The sequence below is a fragment of the Diadema antillarum genome, unplaced genomic scaffold, assembly GCF_040938485.1.
Source record: "Diadema antillarum isolate AM-2024a unplaced genomic scaffold, OU_Dant_1.0 scf00000136, whole genome shotgun sequence".
NCBI lineage: Eukaryota > Metazoa > Echinodermata > Echinoidea > Diadematoida > Diadematidae > Diadema > Diadema antillarum.
The window spans coordinates 389,743-406,255 of record NW_027271025.1 but is presented as its reverse complement, the minus strand read 5'-3'; the positions used below and the strand labels follow the sequence as shown (position 1 = coordinate 406,255).

Below are 16,513 nucleotides of genomic sequence, written 5' to 3'. Positions count from 1 at the left end.
TTTTCATCAAATAAACATTGAATTCCTCATAGAATTACATGCTCTTTCATATTTCATAAGAGGTTTCTCATTATCTCACCAAAAATTGTTAGAAACTTGAAATTAGGTCTCAACCAAAACTGTACGATCCCTTTAAGGAAAAGCCCAACTTCCCAGTTTTGCTTGTATGCCTGAAGAAATCTTTACCTTCAGTCAACTGCTAAGATCTGTATTGGGATCCATGCTTTTTTCCGATCTATATTCATGTTATTATGAATTCATCTTCTCTACTTATCTTTACAGATCATACAAACATTTTTTATTCCCTTCAAAATGGTAGAACTGTTTTCACTACATAAAATTCAGAAATATTTAGGTTATAATTCTTCTTATATCAATTACTGTATTTGTGTTTATACATAGCCAACTGCGGACAAGAGAAGTACTGAATTCTTAGGCTTTACTATTGAGTCAAATTTGTCATGAAATGATATTCACTCCCATCACTCAAAAAAGGGCCCCAAACTTAACATACACAAGGACATAAATACCAAAGACATATTCATTATCACATACACATGACTCACCTACACACAAAGTCTTTACATTTTTGCACTATGCACCACAGCACTTTTTTTTTTCTCCTTATTTTTTTTCTCCATTCAGGGAGTGGTGACTCGAATATCTCTTTAATTTGTTGTACTATATGACAGCTATTCTTGACTCCATTATCCTCATCAAGTGCTTGCTTTTGATGATAGCCGCCCACATAATTTGTTATATCTAAAGTTGCTTAATTTGTCTTTTCAATGGCAGGTACATGTAATTCTTACGTTTGAATATGCATAAAATGACATCTGCTCCTCCTCCTGTTGTATTAATATGGAATAATGTACATTTTAGAAGATCACTTGCTCTATAAGCTGTTATTTTCATGTACAGATATTTTCATAAATGAGGAGGTCACAGACATTTTCGCGAGATGCTGTTTTCATGAATTGACACCAAGGCTATAATAAGTGCTTTATTACCCTAGTGCGTGGCAACATTTCTGCGTGTGGTGAGAAATTTGTGGTCCAACAGTGATTTACAAAATTCACGAAAATTAAGCCCACGCAAAAATAACAGCTTATACAGTACCCGCTTCAGTTGTTAGATCCAAGCAGTATTTGTTAACTTTGTTCAATTTACGCTGTGTTGAATTTGTTTGAAAAAGAGATGCAGAAATAGAATTAATCAATATATCAGTCAGTACTTATTGTAGCTCTCCATATAGATATACGTGTACCTTTTGGCACATGAAAGGTTAATGATGTGCTGGTATACATAATTTTGATTAATTTTCTCAGTATTATAAGACAGCTAATTTCCTTCCTTTCAGGTCTTGTCATCTCTCTCTGATTTCTGGTTGATACTTTTCATGTGGTGATGTGGGTACTGAGCTTTGTCTTTTACTTTCCATTTCTTTTGTTTTGAATCCCTCTTTCCATGCTTGGCTAATCAATTACAAAATGTTGCTTTGCTCCCCATCTTGTTTACGATTCCATTTATGAGCTCTCCTAACTTCATCACAAACATCAAACCATTTTCCTGTTGAACTCTAAAATATTGTATCATAATATATGTAAATTTGAATATGAACTCATCTGTGCCTGTTCCATTGCATTCTGTACTTTGATACCATTTTTTTTCCATGTTATTCATCTCTCACACACACGTGCTAACCCTTCTTTCTCATATGTAACATATTTCACCTACACTTGTCAAAATGTGTTTACTCCTTTGGTATCATCATGTTGCCTGTGGCAAATGCTTGGCTTTGTTTTTTTTTTTTCTACATTAACCATTTTTCAATCAATTTTTTTGAGGCACAAATATCTCTTACATGTTGAATCATTTACAAATTTGCTAACATTCCCTTTATCTGCCACCATTTTGATCTGCTATAAAAATAATCTTGAATGCTTTTTGCTCATACTTTGTTCTGAAAAAATAAAAAATATTGTGCATGTATAACATGCTAATGTTATGATATGGCATCCACCTGCATCACATGATATTTTCCCCCTTTTTGCAAATGTGCATGGAACCCATTACCATACTAATGTCAGATTTTCATATGGTGATTCCATTTCTGTGGACTCCACCGTGGATGACAGCGGGGGCTCTCAAAAGGGTGTGTATGACCTGTCCATTGTGAATGAGAACTTTGCTCCAGACGAAACTGGGCTGTCATCAGATTCAGCATATGATCTTGGTGGGCGGGATGGAGTGGGAGAAGAAAGAGCAGGTTCAACAGAAGTGTCCCCAAGATCAGAGGCATCAGATGGGGACAAGAAGAAGAAGAGGAGAAAGTGGCGGGGGCTGTCTGATGTTATCTACAAAAAGTGAGTATGTGATGGCTATCCACATTCGGCTCAGCTGATTCAAGAGCTCAAGGTAGCTTTTATGTAGTCTTATGTTGTCTATTGTGCATCATGCCTATCTATTATGCATAGACTTGCAGCACATTTCTCTTCTTCATGAAAACCCATGGTCAGGAGAAAATAATGTTACCATGTGTCAGAAAATTTGCTGAAATGCTGGCTTCATTGTGTAAGAGACTTAAAGCTGTACTTCAGCTATCTGAAAAAAAAATATATAAAAATGTTCTTGAGATGTAGATTTCTTCTTGTGAGCATAATCCCCACATTGAAATGATTATTGGGTATCAAGAAATAAAGTTCTGAAGACATATTAAAGAGCAATGCTTTAATATGTTTATAAGTGCCTCAATGCACCACAACTCAGTAGACAGAGTGCTACATCAAATATCAACTATTGTCATAAATCTTCATTAAATAATTTGCAATTAAGAGTTAACCATCTGACGTGAAGGGATGGCTTTGTAGAGCCCACTGATGAAGTAGGATCGTGTCATCCTTCTGTAGCATACAGCCAAAGACTACTCTCACTCTCGAGCAATAATCAGGGTTCACACTATATGACCATGCATCGCAAAACCAACAAAAAGTCACACACCCTAATTTTATGTGATGACCAAAACAGGTGATATGGGTCCACCTAGTCAATGTTTACTTTTTATTTATTTCTGAAAGAGCAATCCTTTGTCTACTTAATTCTAAAGTGTGGGTTCACACAATGAAGTGAAAACTGTGTTTTTAGCAGTTTCGTTCGAGCACATTTTAGCAGAATAGTATGATTTAGGTGTGTCTTAAGGGCATATCTTCAAAACCCTTTACACACTCTACATTTTCATGTCTAATAACTTCCTATGAAGAAGATAATGCTGCTGCTTTGAAAGTTAGCGTAAGTCGTAAATAGAATATATGTAGCGTAGCCGGGGAGCGGTCCAAGAGCCTTAATTCTTGTGTCTACAGGTATAATGTGTACTATGTGTAGCAGCACATCAGCACCTTATTCATATAGCTCTCATATGCAGCCTACATGTATCTCATACACCACGTCTATATACGTGCATTCGGACTCACTAGGCGCATTAGAAACCCAGGCATATCATTCTCCCAATCAACCATACTGCAACCCATTTACAGGGTCTAGTATTACAGACTACCAGTTGCAAGAAGGAGGCTGGTGTGGAAACGACAGTCCGAAATACGGTTCAGTGCAGCATTGCTATATTGTAGTTCCTGCTGTTACAACCGATGGTTTTCTCTCTGCTAAGCTCTGTTACACTGGCCTAGTGGTTCCCCATTAATTTTATGGTTATTCCTAAAAAGAGAGAGAGAGAGTGCTGTGGACCCGCACTAACCCCCCAACCCAACTGGAAAGTTGAACAATGAGCTCGCGGTATTTATACCCTCTCGAGCCAGGGTCACGTGACCAATCCTGTCTTATTAACCCATCATGTATCAAAATGTATTGGGGTACTATACAACTCTACTTCTATGGCTTAATATTTTCAAGGCCCTTTTCCCTAGGGCTTCTGGCCTTTTTCCCTACTCTGGACCTCGTTAACCCTGGTTTCTGTACAGGGTGTTTCATAAGGCTATAGGGTGTTCAAAAACCTTCTATACAATTTCTCCATTGGAAATGCACGGGGGCAAACTCTATGGGATTTTTACACATGTTCAGAAATTAAGGGCATGAGCCGCATATTTTAAAGGTGCTCTATCGCATTTTCGCCACACTACCCCCTCCTTAAAATGAAACCTACTCCTGGAGGTTGGTGTGGAATGTTTTGTCATTACTCTCTTCATTATCAACTGCATTAAAAATCAAACATATCAAATTATATTTCCACTATTATCTCGTACTTCCCCTATGAGCTTTTAGGTGTCAACAGAGCTTGCAGATTACAAACTTGGAAATGTATTTACAAAGTGTACATATATACATCCTGAATCATGGAGTTTGCATTTTGGTGGGGCATTTCTCCCCATTCCCAGGCCAAAATGTTAGGACATAGTTGGGTTTTCCTGTAATTTGCTTCTTCTACCAATTTCTCATTGATATAAACCGGGAACAAAATCAAACTTTTCCAAACAGCATAGTTTTGGGACCTCCATGATTCGGGCTTACAAGTTCAAAACAATCCAATTCGACAGTTAGACTTATGTCTATACTTTCTTCGTCTTCTTCTCTTATTCCATTCTTCATCTTCTTCGAGAACTTCAATTTCTTCTATGTCTCATTACATGCATTATTTAACATACTAAATTTCTTCATGGATTCTTCTTCTTCAAGGGGCATGGTAGTCACCGGAGTTTGTGTCGTTGATCTTCCTCAGCTACAAAACCAGTGTGTGTGTCGTTGATCATCCTCTGCTGCATTTCCCAGGTTTGTGTCGTTGGTTCTCAGCAGCTAGCCAGGACGTGGGCTAGCTTCGTTTTATAAAACAATCCAAAATGTTATTATTTTTTTTCTCTCTTTTTCTATTCATTCTTATTCAAACCAAAATTTGCCAAAATAAATCAAGTTACAATTTGGGTTGGATGAGTGTGGACCAGTGTCTGTATGTTAAACCACACACAGTGAAAGGTGCTACCACTCCTCATCCGAATTTGGACATAATACCATAACGTATTAACGACGGAGGACGATCACTGCCACTCGCACATTAGTCTAGTCCATCAGACCCGTACCGCTTTGGTTTCCTTCTCGGGCGGAGAAATAGTCGATATTCGTCTTTGTTGGTAGGAATCTGTGTCTCGGGTGTTTGTTTTCTTGCCACTTTTGCCGGTATTCTTTCTCTGAAAAGTCGCAGCCTGTCTCGATGTACAATTTTTGGCTTCCCTGCTGGTTCCTTCTTTACTCGATAGGTTACATCACTCAACTTGTCGAGTACTTTATACGGACCAAGCCAATTCTGTCTCAATTTTGGGGAAAGTCCCTTCTTTGTTGCTGTATTGATTAGCCAAACTGCATCACCCCTTTTCAATGGATTGGATACCGCCTTTCTGTCGTACGTTGCTTTCTGGCGAGTGCTGCTCCCTCGTATGTTTTCTCTCGCCAGGTCGTGTACTTTCCTCATTTTCGTTTCCAGCGTGTATGCGTAGTTGGTTTCTTCTTCAGTGTCTGTGCTTGTATTGGGTAGTAGAACATCAATTGGGAGTTTCACACTTCTTCCCAGCATCATTTCACATGGTGAGAATTTAGTAGTGTCATGAATTGATGTCCGGTAGGCCATCATCACGTATGGGAGCCATTCGTCCCAGTCTCTTTGGTCAGGTGCTACGACTTTCGAAAGCATAGCCTGGAGTGTCCTGTTAAATCGCTCGACCATCCCATCTGATTGAGGATGAAAGGGTGTGGTGCGTGTCTTGTCTATATCCAGCAGTCGACAAACTTCTTTGAAGAGGTTTGACTCGAAATTTCTTCCCTGGTCGGTGTGGATTTCAACTGGTATACCAAACCTACAGACAAACTCTTCTACCAGCACTTTTGCTACCGTCTCTGCTGTTTGATTGGGGATTGGGAAAGCTTCTGTCCACTTTGTGAAGTAGTCAGCTACGACCATAATGTATTTGTTCCCGTTCCTTGACGTAGGAAGTGGTCCCATGATGTCGATAGCTATTCTCTCCATCGGCTTTCCGACATTGTACTGTCTCATTTTGGCTTGTCTGCGTTGAGATACCTTCTTTGCTCCTCCGCAGATTTGGCATGAGTTACACCACTCCTCCACATCTCTCCGGTAACCGTACCAGTAAAATCTCTCTTTCACTCTCTGCCCTGTTCGTGTGATTCCAGTATGACCTGTCATTCTGTGATCGTGGAGCTGTTTTAATGCTTCTGCCTTTAGATTTTCAGGCACAACGAGCTGCCAGATTATTTGACTGCCATCTTCACTCTCCCATCTACGGTAGAGAAGACCATTCCTCAGATGCAACCTGTCCCATTGCATCCAATATGCTTTGAGTTCTGGTCCTTCCAGTGACACTTCTTCCCACGGTGGTCGATAATCTGCCTGTTTCCAAGCCATAACCTTCCGAAGACACCTGTCTTCTCGTTGAGCATCGGCCACATGCCCAACTCTCCAGCTCCCTATACCAGAGCAATTATCCGGTCTGTCCTGAGCGTCCTCAGGCTGACCCGACTGTATCCCCACACTGTGAACCCGGACATTAGTCCCATGAGCTTCCTGCTCATCATCCGAAGCAAAGTCCTTTGCCTCTTTCTGCTCACAATGCTTACAGTCCACGCATGGTCTACGTGAAAGCCCATCAGCGTTCCCATGCGAATTTCCTGCTCTATGCTGGATCCGAAAGTTATAAGTACCGAGGAGTTCAAGCCATCGTGCTACTTGCCCCTCCGGGTTTTTAAACCCCATCAACCACCGCAGTGCCCCATGATCAGTACGTATGAGGAATTCTGCTCCATAGATGTAAGGGTGAAAGTGTTTCACTCCCTGAACGAGTGCCAACAACTCCTTCCTAGTCACACAATACTGCCTTTCTGCTTTATTCAAGGCACGGCTGAAGTAAGCTACAACACGTTCCTGGCCATCTTGTACTTGTGAGAGTACTGCGCCGATTCCGTCATTGCTTGCGTCTGTGTCAATGATGAAGGGATCATCATCACATGGGAATGCGAGGATAGGTGACGATGTTAGGGCGCGCCTGAGTGTCTCGAAAGCTTGCTCGCAGTCTTGCGTCCATCTGAACGGAGCGCCTTTCTCCGTTAACTTGTGCAGGGGTCTTGCAATGCGTGCAAAGTCTTTCACAAAGCGCCGGTAGTAAGAACAAAAACCGAGGAAACTTCTGACCTCCTTCATTGTTTTTGGTCTCGGCCACTCATTCACTGCAGTAATCTTGCTTGGGTCCGTTGCTATGCCATGTTCAGAAATGATATGCCCGAGGAATGGGACTTGGTGCCTGAAGAGAACACATTTCGAGGGGGATAGTTTCAAATGAGCATCACGCAGTCGTTGAAATACCTCTGTGAGTCGCTCCAGCTCTTGTTCAAATGTCTGTCCGAACACTATGATATCGTCTAAGTACACCAAACATGTCTGCCACTGTAGACCATGCAGCACTTGCTCCATCAATCGTTCGAACGTTGCTGGTGCATTGCAGAGTCCGAAAGGCATTACTTTGAATTGGAATAGCCCTCCCTCGGTTACGAATGCGGTCTTTTCCTTGTCTTGCTCATCCATTTCAATTTGCCAATAGCCACTAGACAGATCTAAAGTCGAGAACCATTTTGTTCCTCCGAGCCTATCGAGCGAGTCATCTATTCGTGGAAGCGGGTAGCTGTCTTTCTTGGTTATGTCGTTGTGTTTGCGATAGTCTACACAGAATCTGGTTGATCCGTCTTTCTTTTTGACGAGCACCACTGGCGACGACCATGGGCTAGAGGAAGGCTCTATTATTTCTTCCTTCAGCATTGCGGAGACTTGTTCTTTTGCATCCTCCCTCTTGTGAATGGGCAGGCGCCTTGCGTGTTGTCGGATAGGTTCGGATTTTTCCGTGTTTATTGTGTGTTTCACAATTCCAGTTCTGCCTATATCGTTCTTGCCAGTGGAGAAGATGTCTTGGTAATTGTGTAATAATGAGGCCACTGCATCCCGTTGACTAGCATTGAGTGTTTCTGTACTTGCTTCCCGCAGTTCCTTCAGATATTCAGGGACATTCTCGCCTGTGCTGTCCATGCTTGTTCTGATAGACTCCTCTGTAGTCTCGTCATTGACTAGCACCTCATCTACTTCCTGACATGTTGCTACCCTAGTGTTCTTGTATATCGTCTGCGTCTCTTCAGCGACGTTTGCTATCCTTATTGGGACTGTGTCTCTGCCTGTGCCTATTAGTACTCTAGCCACTAGTAGTGGGTATTTCTCCACGAATTTCTCATTCGGCTCCATAATCATACCATTCGGTAATGTGGTTGGTACCCCATCTAGTCTCCCTGGGACAACGATCTCTTCTCCTGCCTTAATGCACATTGTCTCTGTTAAACGCACTGTGTAGACGGTTGGGTAGTCATGATGCTCTGCATCAATAATTTCATCTCCAACCCGAACCATATTCTGACTTGGTTCAATCGTACATTTGCAAAGCTTTAACAGATCCATCCCGATTATTGCTTGTGGCTCTATGTCTGCTATCCAAATGTCATGACGCAGGGTGACATTTCCAATTTTGATGCTCATTTTGCCCTTCCCTTGTATTGGTTTGGTTTCCCCATCTGCCATGGTCATGTCTACATCAGTCCACTGTAATTCAGGCTTTTGATTTGGTTCGAATTTCTCAAACGCCCTTGTACTTAGCATTGTTGCATTTGCTCCCGTGTCTACCAAAGAGTGGATTTCTTGCCCATTGAATTCTACAGGTATAATGATGCCGTCTGTTTCTCCACTGCAAAAGCGCGTAAACACTGTATGGGGCCGTGAGCTATCTACTGCCGGTCCCCGACCCCTGGACTCGGCTGGGCTGAGTTTCCCTGCCTACTCTCTGCAGTTCCACCGTTTTGTGCATGCATTCTACCTCCGGGGCTCTGGTTCTTACAGTCTTTCTGCAAATGCCCAAGTCTTCCACATTTCCAGCATCTCGGCGGACCAGATGAACGCCCGCCCATTTGTGTGGGCTCAGAATCTCTGTGGAAGCCAGTCTTTTTCGCCACTCCTGCCTTTGACAGCTCTGCCATAACTGCAGCTACAATTTTCTCCACTGCATCTGAAGAAATGACTGCTCCATCATCTTTTACATTGCCCATCTTATTCCCAACGTTAACGTTACGGACCTGTTTCCTTTGTGGGAAATTTCGCCTACGCTCTGCTATTTGGAAAGCCTCAACTTCTACAGCAGCCCCAATAGCCTCCGTAAGTGAAGTAGGATGAGCGTTATACACTCCAAAGCGGATATCGGGGTCCTGAATCGCATCTATGAAATGGTCTTTAGCTAGAACATCTTGCAGCTCCGCCTTTGCTGTGGGATACGCCCTCCTAGTAAGGCGCCGCACCGCTTGCCCTAGCTCAGGTAAGGATTCATCCTTCCCCCTCCTCCTGTTTCTTAATTCTACGCGATGCATCTCGGTTTGGTTTTCGGGTTGAAACCTAGCCTTTAGGGCAGCCTCCAGTGACTTGAAATCGTGCCTTTTCTCTGATTCGAGATCGCTCAAGACGGCTCGAGCATCTCCCCTCAAACTGGCTGCTAGCTGCATTGATTTTGTCTTGTAACCCCATCCATTCAGTTCTGCAATAACATCAAACTGGACTGCAAAATCATCCCAAGCTGACGATCCGTCATAAGTGGGAGCCTTAGCTGTGTTTGCGTTTTTTTTGGGAGCTTTGTTCTGCTTTAAAAGCCTGCCTAGCATTGTTGCTAAATCCTCATTTTCCTCCCTGTCAGATACATCTGTTTCCGATGAGTCTCTGGCTTCATTACCCTCATCTTGCCTGCCTTGTGGTTGAAAAATAATTTCATCGCTTTCCATGCCTGGACTGCCAGCTAGATTCTCCATTGTGATAGTATGGGCTCGTATCACTGGATCTTGGGATTTCAAAACGCTTTTCTCAACGTATATCCCTGTATACTACAATTGCCTGTTTCAAAATCTTCCCAAAATCCCACCGCTGCCACCAATTTTTGTAGCGTAGCCGGGGAGCGGTCCAAGAGCCTTAATTCTTGTGTCTACAGGTATAATGTGTACTATGTGTAGCAGCACATCAGCACCTTATTCATATAGCTCTCATATGCAGCCTACATGTATCTCATACACCACGTCTATATACGTGCATTCGGACTCACTAGGCGCATTAGAAACCCAGGCATATCATTCTCCCAATCAACCATACTGCAACCCATTTACAGGGTCTAGTATTACAGACTACCAGTTGCAAGAAGGAGGCTGGTGTGGAAACGACAGTCCGAAATACGGTTCAGTGCAGCATTGCTATATTGTAGTTCCTGCTGTTACAACCGATGGTTTTCTCTCTGCTAAGCTCTGTTACACTGGCCTAGTGGTTCCCCATTAATTTTATGGTTATTCCTAAAAAGAGAGAGAGAGAGTGCTGTGGACCCGCACTAACCCCCCAACCCAACTGGAAAGTTGAACAATGAGCTCGCGGTATTTATACCCTCTCGAGCAAGGGTCACGTGACCAATCCTGTCTTATTAACCCATCATGTATCAAAATGTATTGGGGTACTATACAACTCTACTTCTATGGCTTAATATTTTCAAGGCCCTTTTCCCTAGGGCTTCTGGCCTTTTTCCCTACTCTGGACCTCGTTAACCCTGGTTTCTGTACAGGGTGTTTCATAAGGCTATAGGGTGTTCAAAAACCTTCTATACAATTTCTCCATTGGAAATGCACGGGGGCAAACTCTATGGGATTTTTACACATGTTCAGAAATTAAGGGCATGAGCCGCATATTTTAAAGGTGCTCTATCGCATTTTCGCCACAATATGCTATAAACGCAGCTCTCCGTGCTTTAGAGGCTTCAAAATGCGGCAGCACGCATCATTACACTATCCAAGAAGCACACTCACATCCCCTATTTTGAGATCACTTCATTGGTTACAAGTCAAAGATCGCATTATTTTAAAGATTTAACTTCTCACTGTCCATTGCATTCAGGGCGCTGCTCCTCAGTTTAACACTGACTTACTCCATAATTACATCCTTGTTAGATCTCTCTACGCTCATCCAACTCCGGTTCTCTTATAATTCCAAGATTCACTACAATATGGGGCACACGTGCCTTTGGCCATGCTGCTCCCACCTTATGGAATAACTTACCTTCAGCGATAAAAAATTGTTCTTCATCAGACTCCTTTAAAAGCAGTCTAAAAACTCACCTGTTTAAGGCCTCCATTTGATTACTCATTACATGTATTTTGATATTTGTATGTTCTTTATCTACTTCACTTTTTCTTCCTTCCGCACCTAGAGCACTGTGCAGAGTGGATTTGGCACTATATAAATCATATCAATTATTATTGTTATTATTATTATTATAATGAGTGTGCCGAATTGCAGCTTAATCCGATATTAAATCCTTTCATTGTGGTTGCCCTGGAGATTTACATTCTGTTTTTAGTCCCATGCATTGCACAGGGCACAAAATTGGTGAGATTAAGCACTTGAATAGACCCTAAACGTCAAAGCATCTTTGCTCAGTATATACTATACATTTCTCCATAGTGTGTACTCTCTCTCTCTCCCTTATTTAGATATGATATAGATCAGGAAAGACTATTTGTATTGAGTTATACATGATTTTAAAGCTTAGAGTATCCTCTTTCAGAACCTGCCCTTCTCGAAGAAAAAAAAAATCCATATCTGGCAACTTTTTGTTGGTTTTGTGATGCAGGGTCACGTATATTAATTCAGAGTAAATTCAGATTCGGCTTCAGCATATTCCTTCATCAGTTCAGATTAGACATGTTAACTTGTTTGCCAGTACTTGGTCTGGATTTTGATTTTTTTTTTTCTCATTGTTCTGTCAGTCCTGATAATCCAGGTGTTGTGCTGGTTAGCAAGGCTATGATTGGAGATACCTACCCACCCCCTGTTGCTGTGAATAATGATGAAGTGCTTTCAGAGGGTAAGTTGTCTTCTGTCATTAGTTCAGTGTGTATGTTCTGTTCAATTTGATAGAGTGTAGGAAAGTTCAGCACTGAATGAACTTATTTTTTGCGAAGTATTCTCTCTTGAAAAATATTGTTCCATATTTCAACAGCAGTATTGTCATACAGTATGTGGACACCTGCTGATAAAGCAGGGAAAGTGTAAGTGTAATAGAACAAGAGATCTCTGATTAATCATGTCTTATCATGTTATGGCCTTGTTGGGGAAAATTTATTGAAGGGAGTATAAAATTATTGTGAAAAAAAAAATCATTTCAAACAGGCCAAGGAAAGGGAATCCAACTGTGAAAGTCTGTATAGTTTTATCATCAGTAAAGTCATCAAACAGAGTGTCTTTGACTCCTCTGATCTGTTACAGTATTTCAGTGTGTTCTTGCCAAATTGTGACAGTTTTAACATTCACTGAAATTGAATAATATGTGACTGTCCAGCTCAAGTCCACAAAAAGTAGGCCAACATGAATTTCCACTTTTTTACATAGTTTAAAAGATTGGATTACAGTTTAAAAGAGTAAGCGTTAAGGGTTAAGATGATAACTTGTACAAATTGGACCATCCTAATCCAATCAAAAAGTGATTGAAATAAGAGAGAGTTAGAAAATACAGTTTCATAGAAAAGGGAGAAAAAGAGGGTTTAAAGAGTAGGCATGTCATGCAGAATTATCAATGGAAATGTTCTATTTCCAGGCGAAAGCAGTACCTGTCAAAAAAAAAAGAAAGATATGCATAAAAACTATTAACCTGTTCCTTCTTTATTTCTCTGAGAACCTTCAAATGCTTCCAAACAAAGTTTTGTGTTTTTTCTTTTCTTATTTTGCCTGTCAACAAAGACAGACAAAAACAGTCATGCAGTAAACTGCATGTGCCATTGAACAATGCAAACATATTGATTGGAAGTGAGATATTAATAGAGCCTGCACTGGGCTCTCAAACTCTTTTGTTTTACATTTTATGGGTACCCAAATGGGACCTGCAGAAGTCAAAAATCTATTGAGCGTAACCTTGAGTTCTATGTACATTTTCATACAAGTTTAATGTCAAAGCAAGTGCACTAATTTGTTGGAAAAGGTAAAGTAGACAAAAATACTTGCAGTTTTAATACTGAAAAAGAACAGATATTGATAGAAGAAACTCTATCCCTTCTCTCAAGGTCATTTTTCTGGTCAGCATAAAACAAACATGAATTTTGGCCACAAATGCAGACACTTGTGTGTATATTTTGGGAACCTATTATCCCAGGTGCCTGTCTATGAGTTGATGCTAAGATTTTGGTTTTGTGTCAAGCTGTAAAGTTTTGGGAGTAGATAGAGAAAGGATTACTCTCTCACTAATTACTGACAAAATTTACAAATTTGAGTTGATCAACCCAAGTGACATATCAGGGGCGGATCCAGGAATTCCGTAAAGAGGGGGCGCATTTACAAAATTAAAAGGGGGGCGCACGCACCCCTCCCCCCATTTTTTTCTTTTTATTTCTTTTGTTTCAACAAAAAATAAAGGGGGGGGGCGTGCGCCGGTTGCGGTCCTCCCTGGATCCGCCCCTGCATATTTCAGTCCACATCAGATGATCCTAATCTGCGACTTTATGTGGGCTTTGAGCTTGGCTCCTATTAAAATGAAATCCTTACATACAATTTTGTATGTTTCTTTCTTATGTTTATCAGTTTTACCAAGTCAAATTAATTTTTTTAGGGAGTTAGTTTTTTTCTTTCTTTTTTTTTGGATGTCCTAAAATAATTTCCTTCCATATATTCCTATAATAATGTGTTGGTTCTCAGGCAGAAACTTAACAGCTTCTTACTTCACCTAATGTAGGGCAATGGATGGAACTTATTACACTTTGACACGTAGGGTGAAAAAGCACTTTGGTACTTTGCTGTTGAAGAAGATGTTGTCATGCCGAGAGGGAAAAATAAAAAACACAAATGTAAATTCTTGAAACCTCTTAAGGAGTGGCTAAGCCTAAACATTCAGCTTAAAATACTGAGAGCTGTATTCAGATTTCTCTTTTGATTACTGTCTACCATTGGAAGAGTGAATGCTTTTTAGAGGGCATATATTTTTGTAGTGGAGGAAAATTACATTTGTTATTACAATTGTACATCAGATGTTTATTTTAGTTCATTACATTGAACTATAATAGGCAGGGAAATAGCTGCCATTCTTTTCATGTGAGATTTCTCCAGTCAGTAATTTTACCTGAATGAAGTGTATCCCTCAAATTCTTTTGAAGATGAAACAGATATCAGCATACCCAGTCCTCTCAGTATTCCTATGGACTCAGCAACAGACAATCCTGACATCTCATATGGCGTCCCTGCAGCTAAGGAAAACCTGTATGTAGAGATTGGTGAATCATCCACTGCAACAACTAATGCAGAGCGCCCTCAGAGCACAGAGGCAGACTCTAGTGGGCCAACGGGTGAGTTCCTCGTATTTCCCAATGCCGATGATAGCATCAAGCTGTCTGAAGAGCTTCATGTGGACCCAAGGTTGATGCGTAAGATGGAGCGCAAGGCAGAGAGAGACCAAGAAAAGAAAGCCAGGAAGAAAGCTAGACAGGAGGAAAAAGAGAAGGAGAAGGAAAGAGAGAGAGAAGAGAAGAAGCGAGAGAGAATGTTTGGGAGCAATATGCCAGGAAGGCTTAGTAAGCTCTTCAGGAGTGGCAAGGCAGATGAGATTCCATATCCTCAATCAAACTTTGCCTTCAGCACGGATCGCCAAGTGGAAAATGCCGGCATGTTCTAGCACATCAGAATGATGTGAATTGTCAATGGAATAAATGTAGGGATGGTGAACCATCCGGCCAAAACATACCTACTTATAAGTCATATAATCTTCACTGATTCTTCCACAAGTTTTGAGTACCAGGTATGTACTTTTACGTGACTCCATCTTTGCTTTGTGGTCTTGCAGTTTTAATTATCACATATTCATTCTAGCATAACCTCATAAAGGGAAATGGAGTATTTTAAAGAGTTTAAAGCCACCTCACAAAGATCAATACGGACAGTGTCAGTTGTAGAGGTTTAACATGGATATTTTCATACGTGGTAGCAGTTAATGTTCATGTTCGTGATGTCCAGATTTCTGCACATTATCCAAATTCTTTGCCTTAGAAAATTCCTTTCCTCATTAATAGACTTTTAATCTACCTGTGTACTCAGCCGAATTTCCAAACCCACTTTACAAGAAAACATCAAACGCCTACAAGTTGACTCAATTCTGAGCAGCACTGTCATATGAAACTTCCAGACGATTTTCGTAATTTTACATCATGTAATAAAAAAATCAATAGTTCCATGTATGAAGCTATGGAATTTATTGTAGTTCTTGAACAGATTAACCAATCTAAAAAAAGCAAAAAAACAAATTACTATGAACAAAGATGATGACATGGACCCTCACATATTCCAGGAATGTAGCAGTGTAATCCCATTACAATACCACTTGCGCAAGTTCTTTTGTGTGGAATTTATGCATGCTTTCTTCTATTGTTATGCTCCATTAGCACCCAATCATGCATTTGTCTGTAAAGCTACCATGTCATTAGGCGTTTTCACATCAGCCCAATGTTTCGAAATAGCGCGCTATTTTCTGACTTGAGAAATTATCCCAAAAGCGAAATAGCATGCTATTTGATAATGTGAACACAAATTAGCGCACTAATTGTATCACTCTGATCGAGAAAATTTCTCGAGTCCAACTCGGGAAATTTCTGAAAGAGCGGGATAGTAGCGCGCTATTTGATAATGTGAAAATGACTCAAGAAATTAGCGCGATGCATCCCATCATGCTTAGCGTGTGCGACTCGATCGATCGAGGCAAACTGCACACAAATCATGAGGAATTTTTGAGAGGGCACACACATTACTGATGCTGTTTGCACATACTCAGCTGTCAAATTAGCTCAAAAAAAATTAGGGCTAATTCTCTTCGGGCTGATGTGAATAAGAAATGAAATAGCGCGCTAATTCGCAATCGTGAAAAATATCTCGAGCTTGGATTTTTATCGGGCTGATGTGAAAACGCCTAATATCTATCCTTCTTTACTGTGATTTGTGTTGTGACTTTTGAAAGCATTCTTATTCCTTATCCCAATCATTATAAATTCTGTAACCAGAAAGGTGTCAAAGAAGAAGTAGAATCTCTTCCCAATTTTTGTGAATTTATGCATAGGTTCTATAGCATGACAATTCAGTGCTTAGCATTTCACAGGCTTTGATGTTCCATGCTCCAAGCCTTCCATCCGTAGAGTTTGGATATGGAGACGAAGAAGAAGTTCTTGATTTTAATCATTTTAAGCTGTATTTCAGAGGAAGCATGGAAATTTTGTATGGAACTTGGTGGTAATCTTGTACAGAGCAGCTACTTTAAGTTTTTCTTCAAATCTCCTTGTTATTAGTACTCCAGGACTGAAAAGGAGTATTAGTATCTCATAAAAAAAGTTAACATAACTGTCGAGTGCACGTTTGTATTGCATG

The 16,513-nt window shown here is 40.7% G+C and overlaps 1 protein-coding gene across 1 annotated transcript in view; it reads left to right on the top strand.

The window, feature by feature from the left end:
* The window catches only part of LOC139720971 (contactin-5-like), a 45,905-nt gene extending 30,542 nt beyond the window's left edge, over window positions 1–15,363 (top strand). Inside the window, exons 22-24 of the mRNA XM_071632301.1 lie at window positions 2,091–2,366; window positions 11,890–11,987; window positions 14,263–15,363. Of these exons, the coding sequence (XP_071488402.1) occupies window positions 2,091–2,366; window positions 11,890–11,987; window positions 14,263–14,777 (889 nt within the window). The 3' untranslated portion in view covers window positions 14,778–15,363. The remainder of the gene's footprint in view (window positions 1–2,090; window positions 2,367–11,889; window positions 11,988–14,262) is intronic.
* The last annotated feature ends 1,150 nt before the right edge of the window (window positions 15,364–16,513 follow it).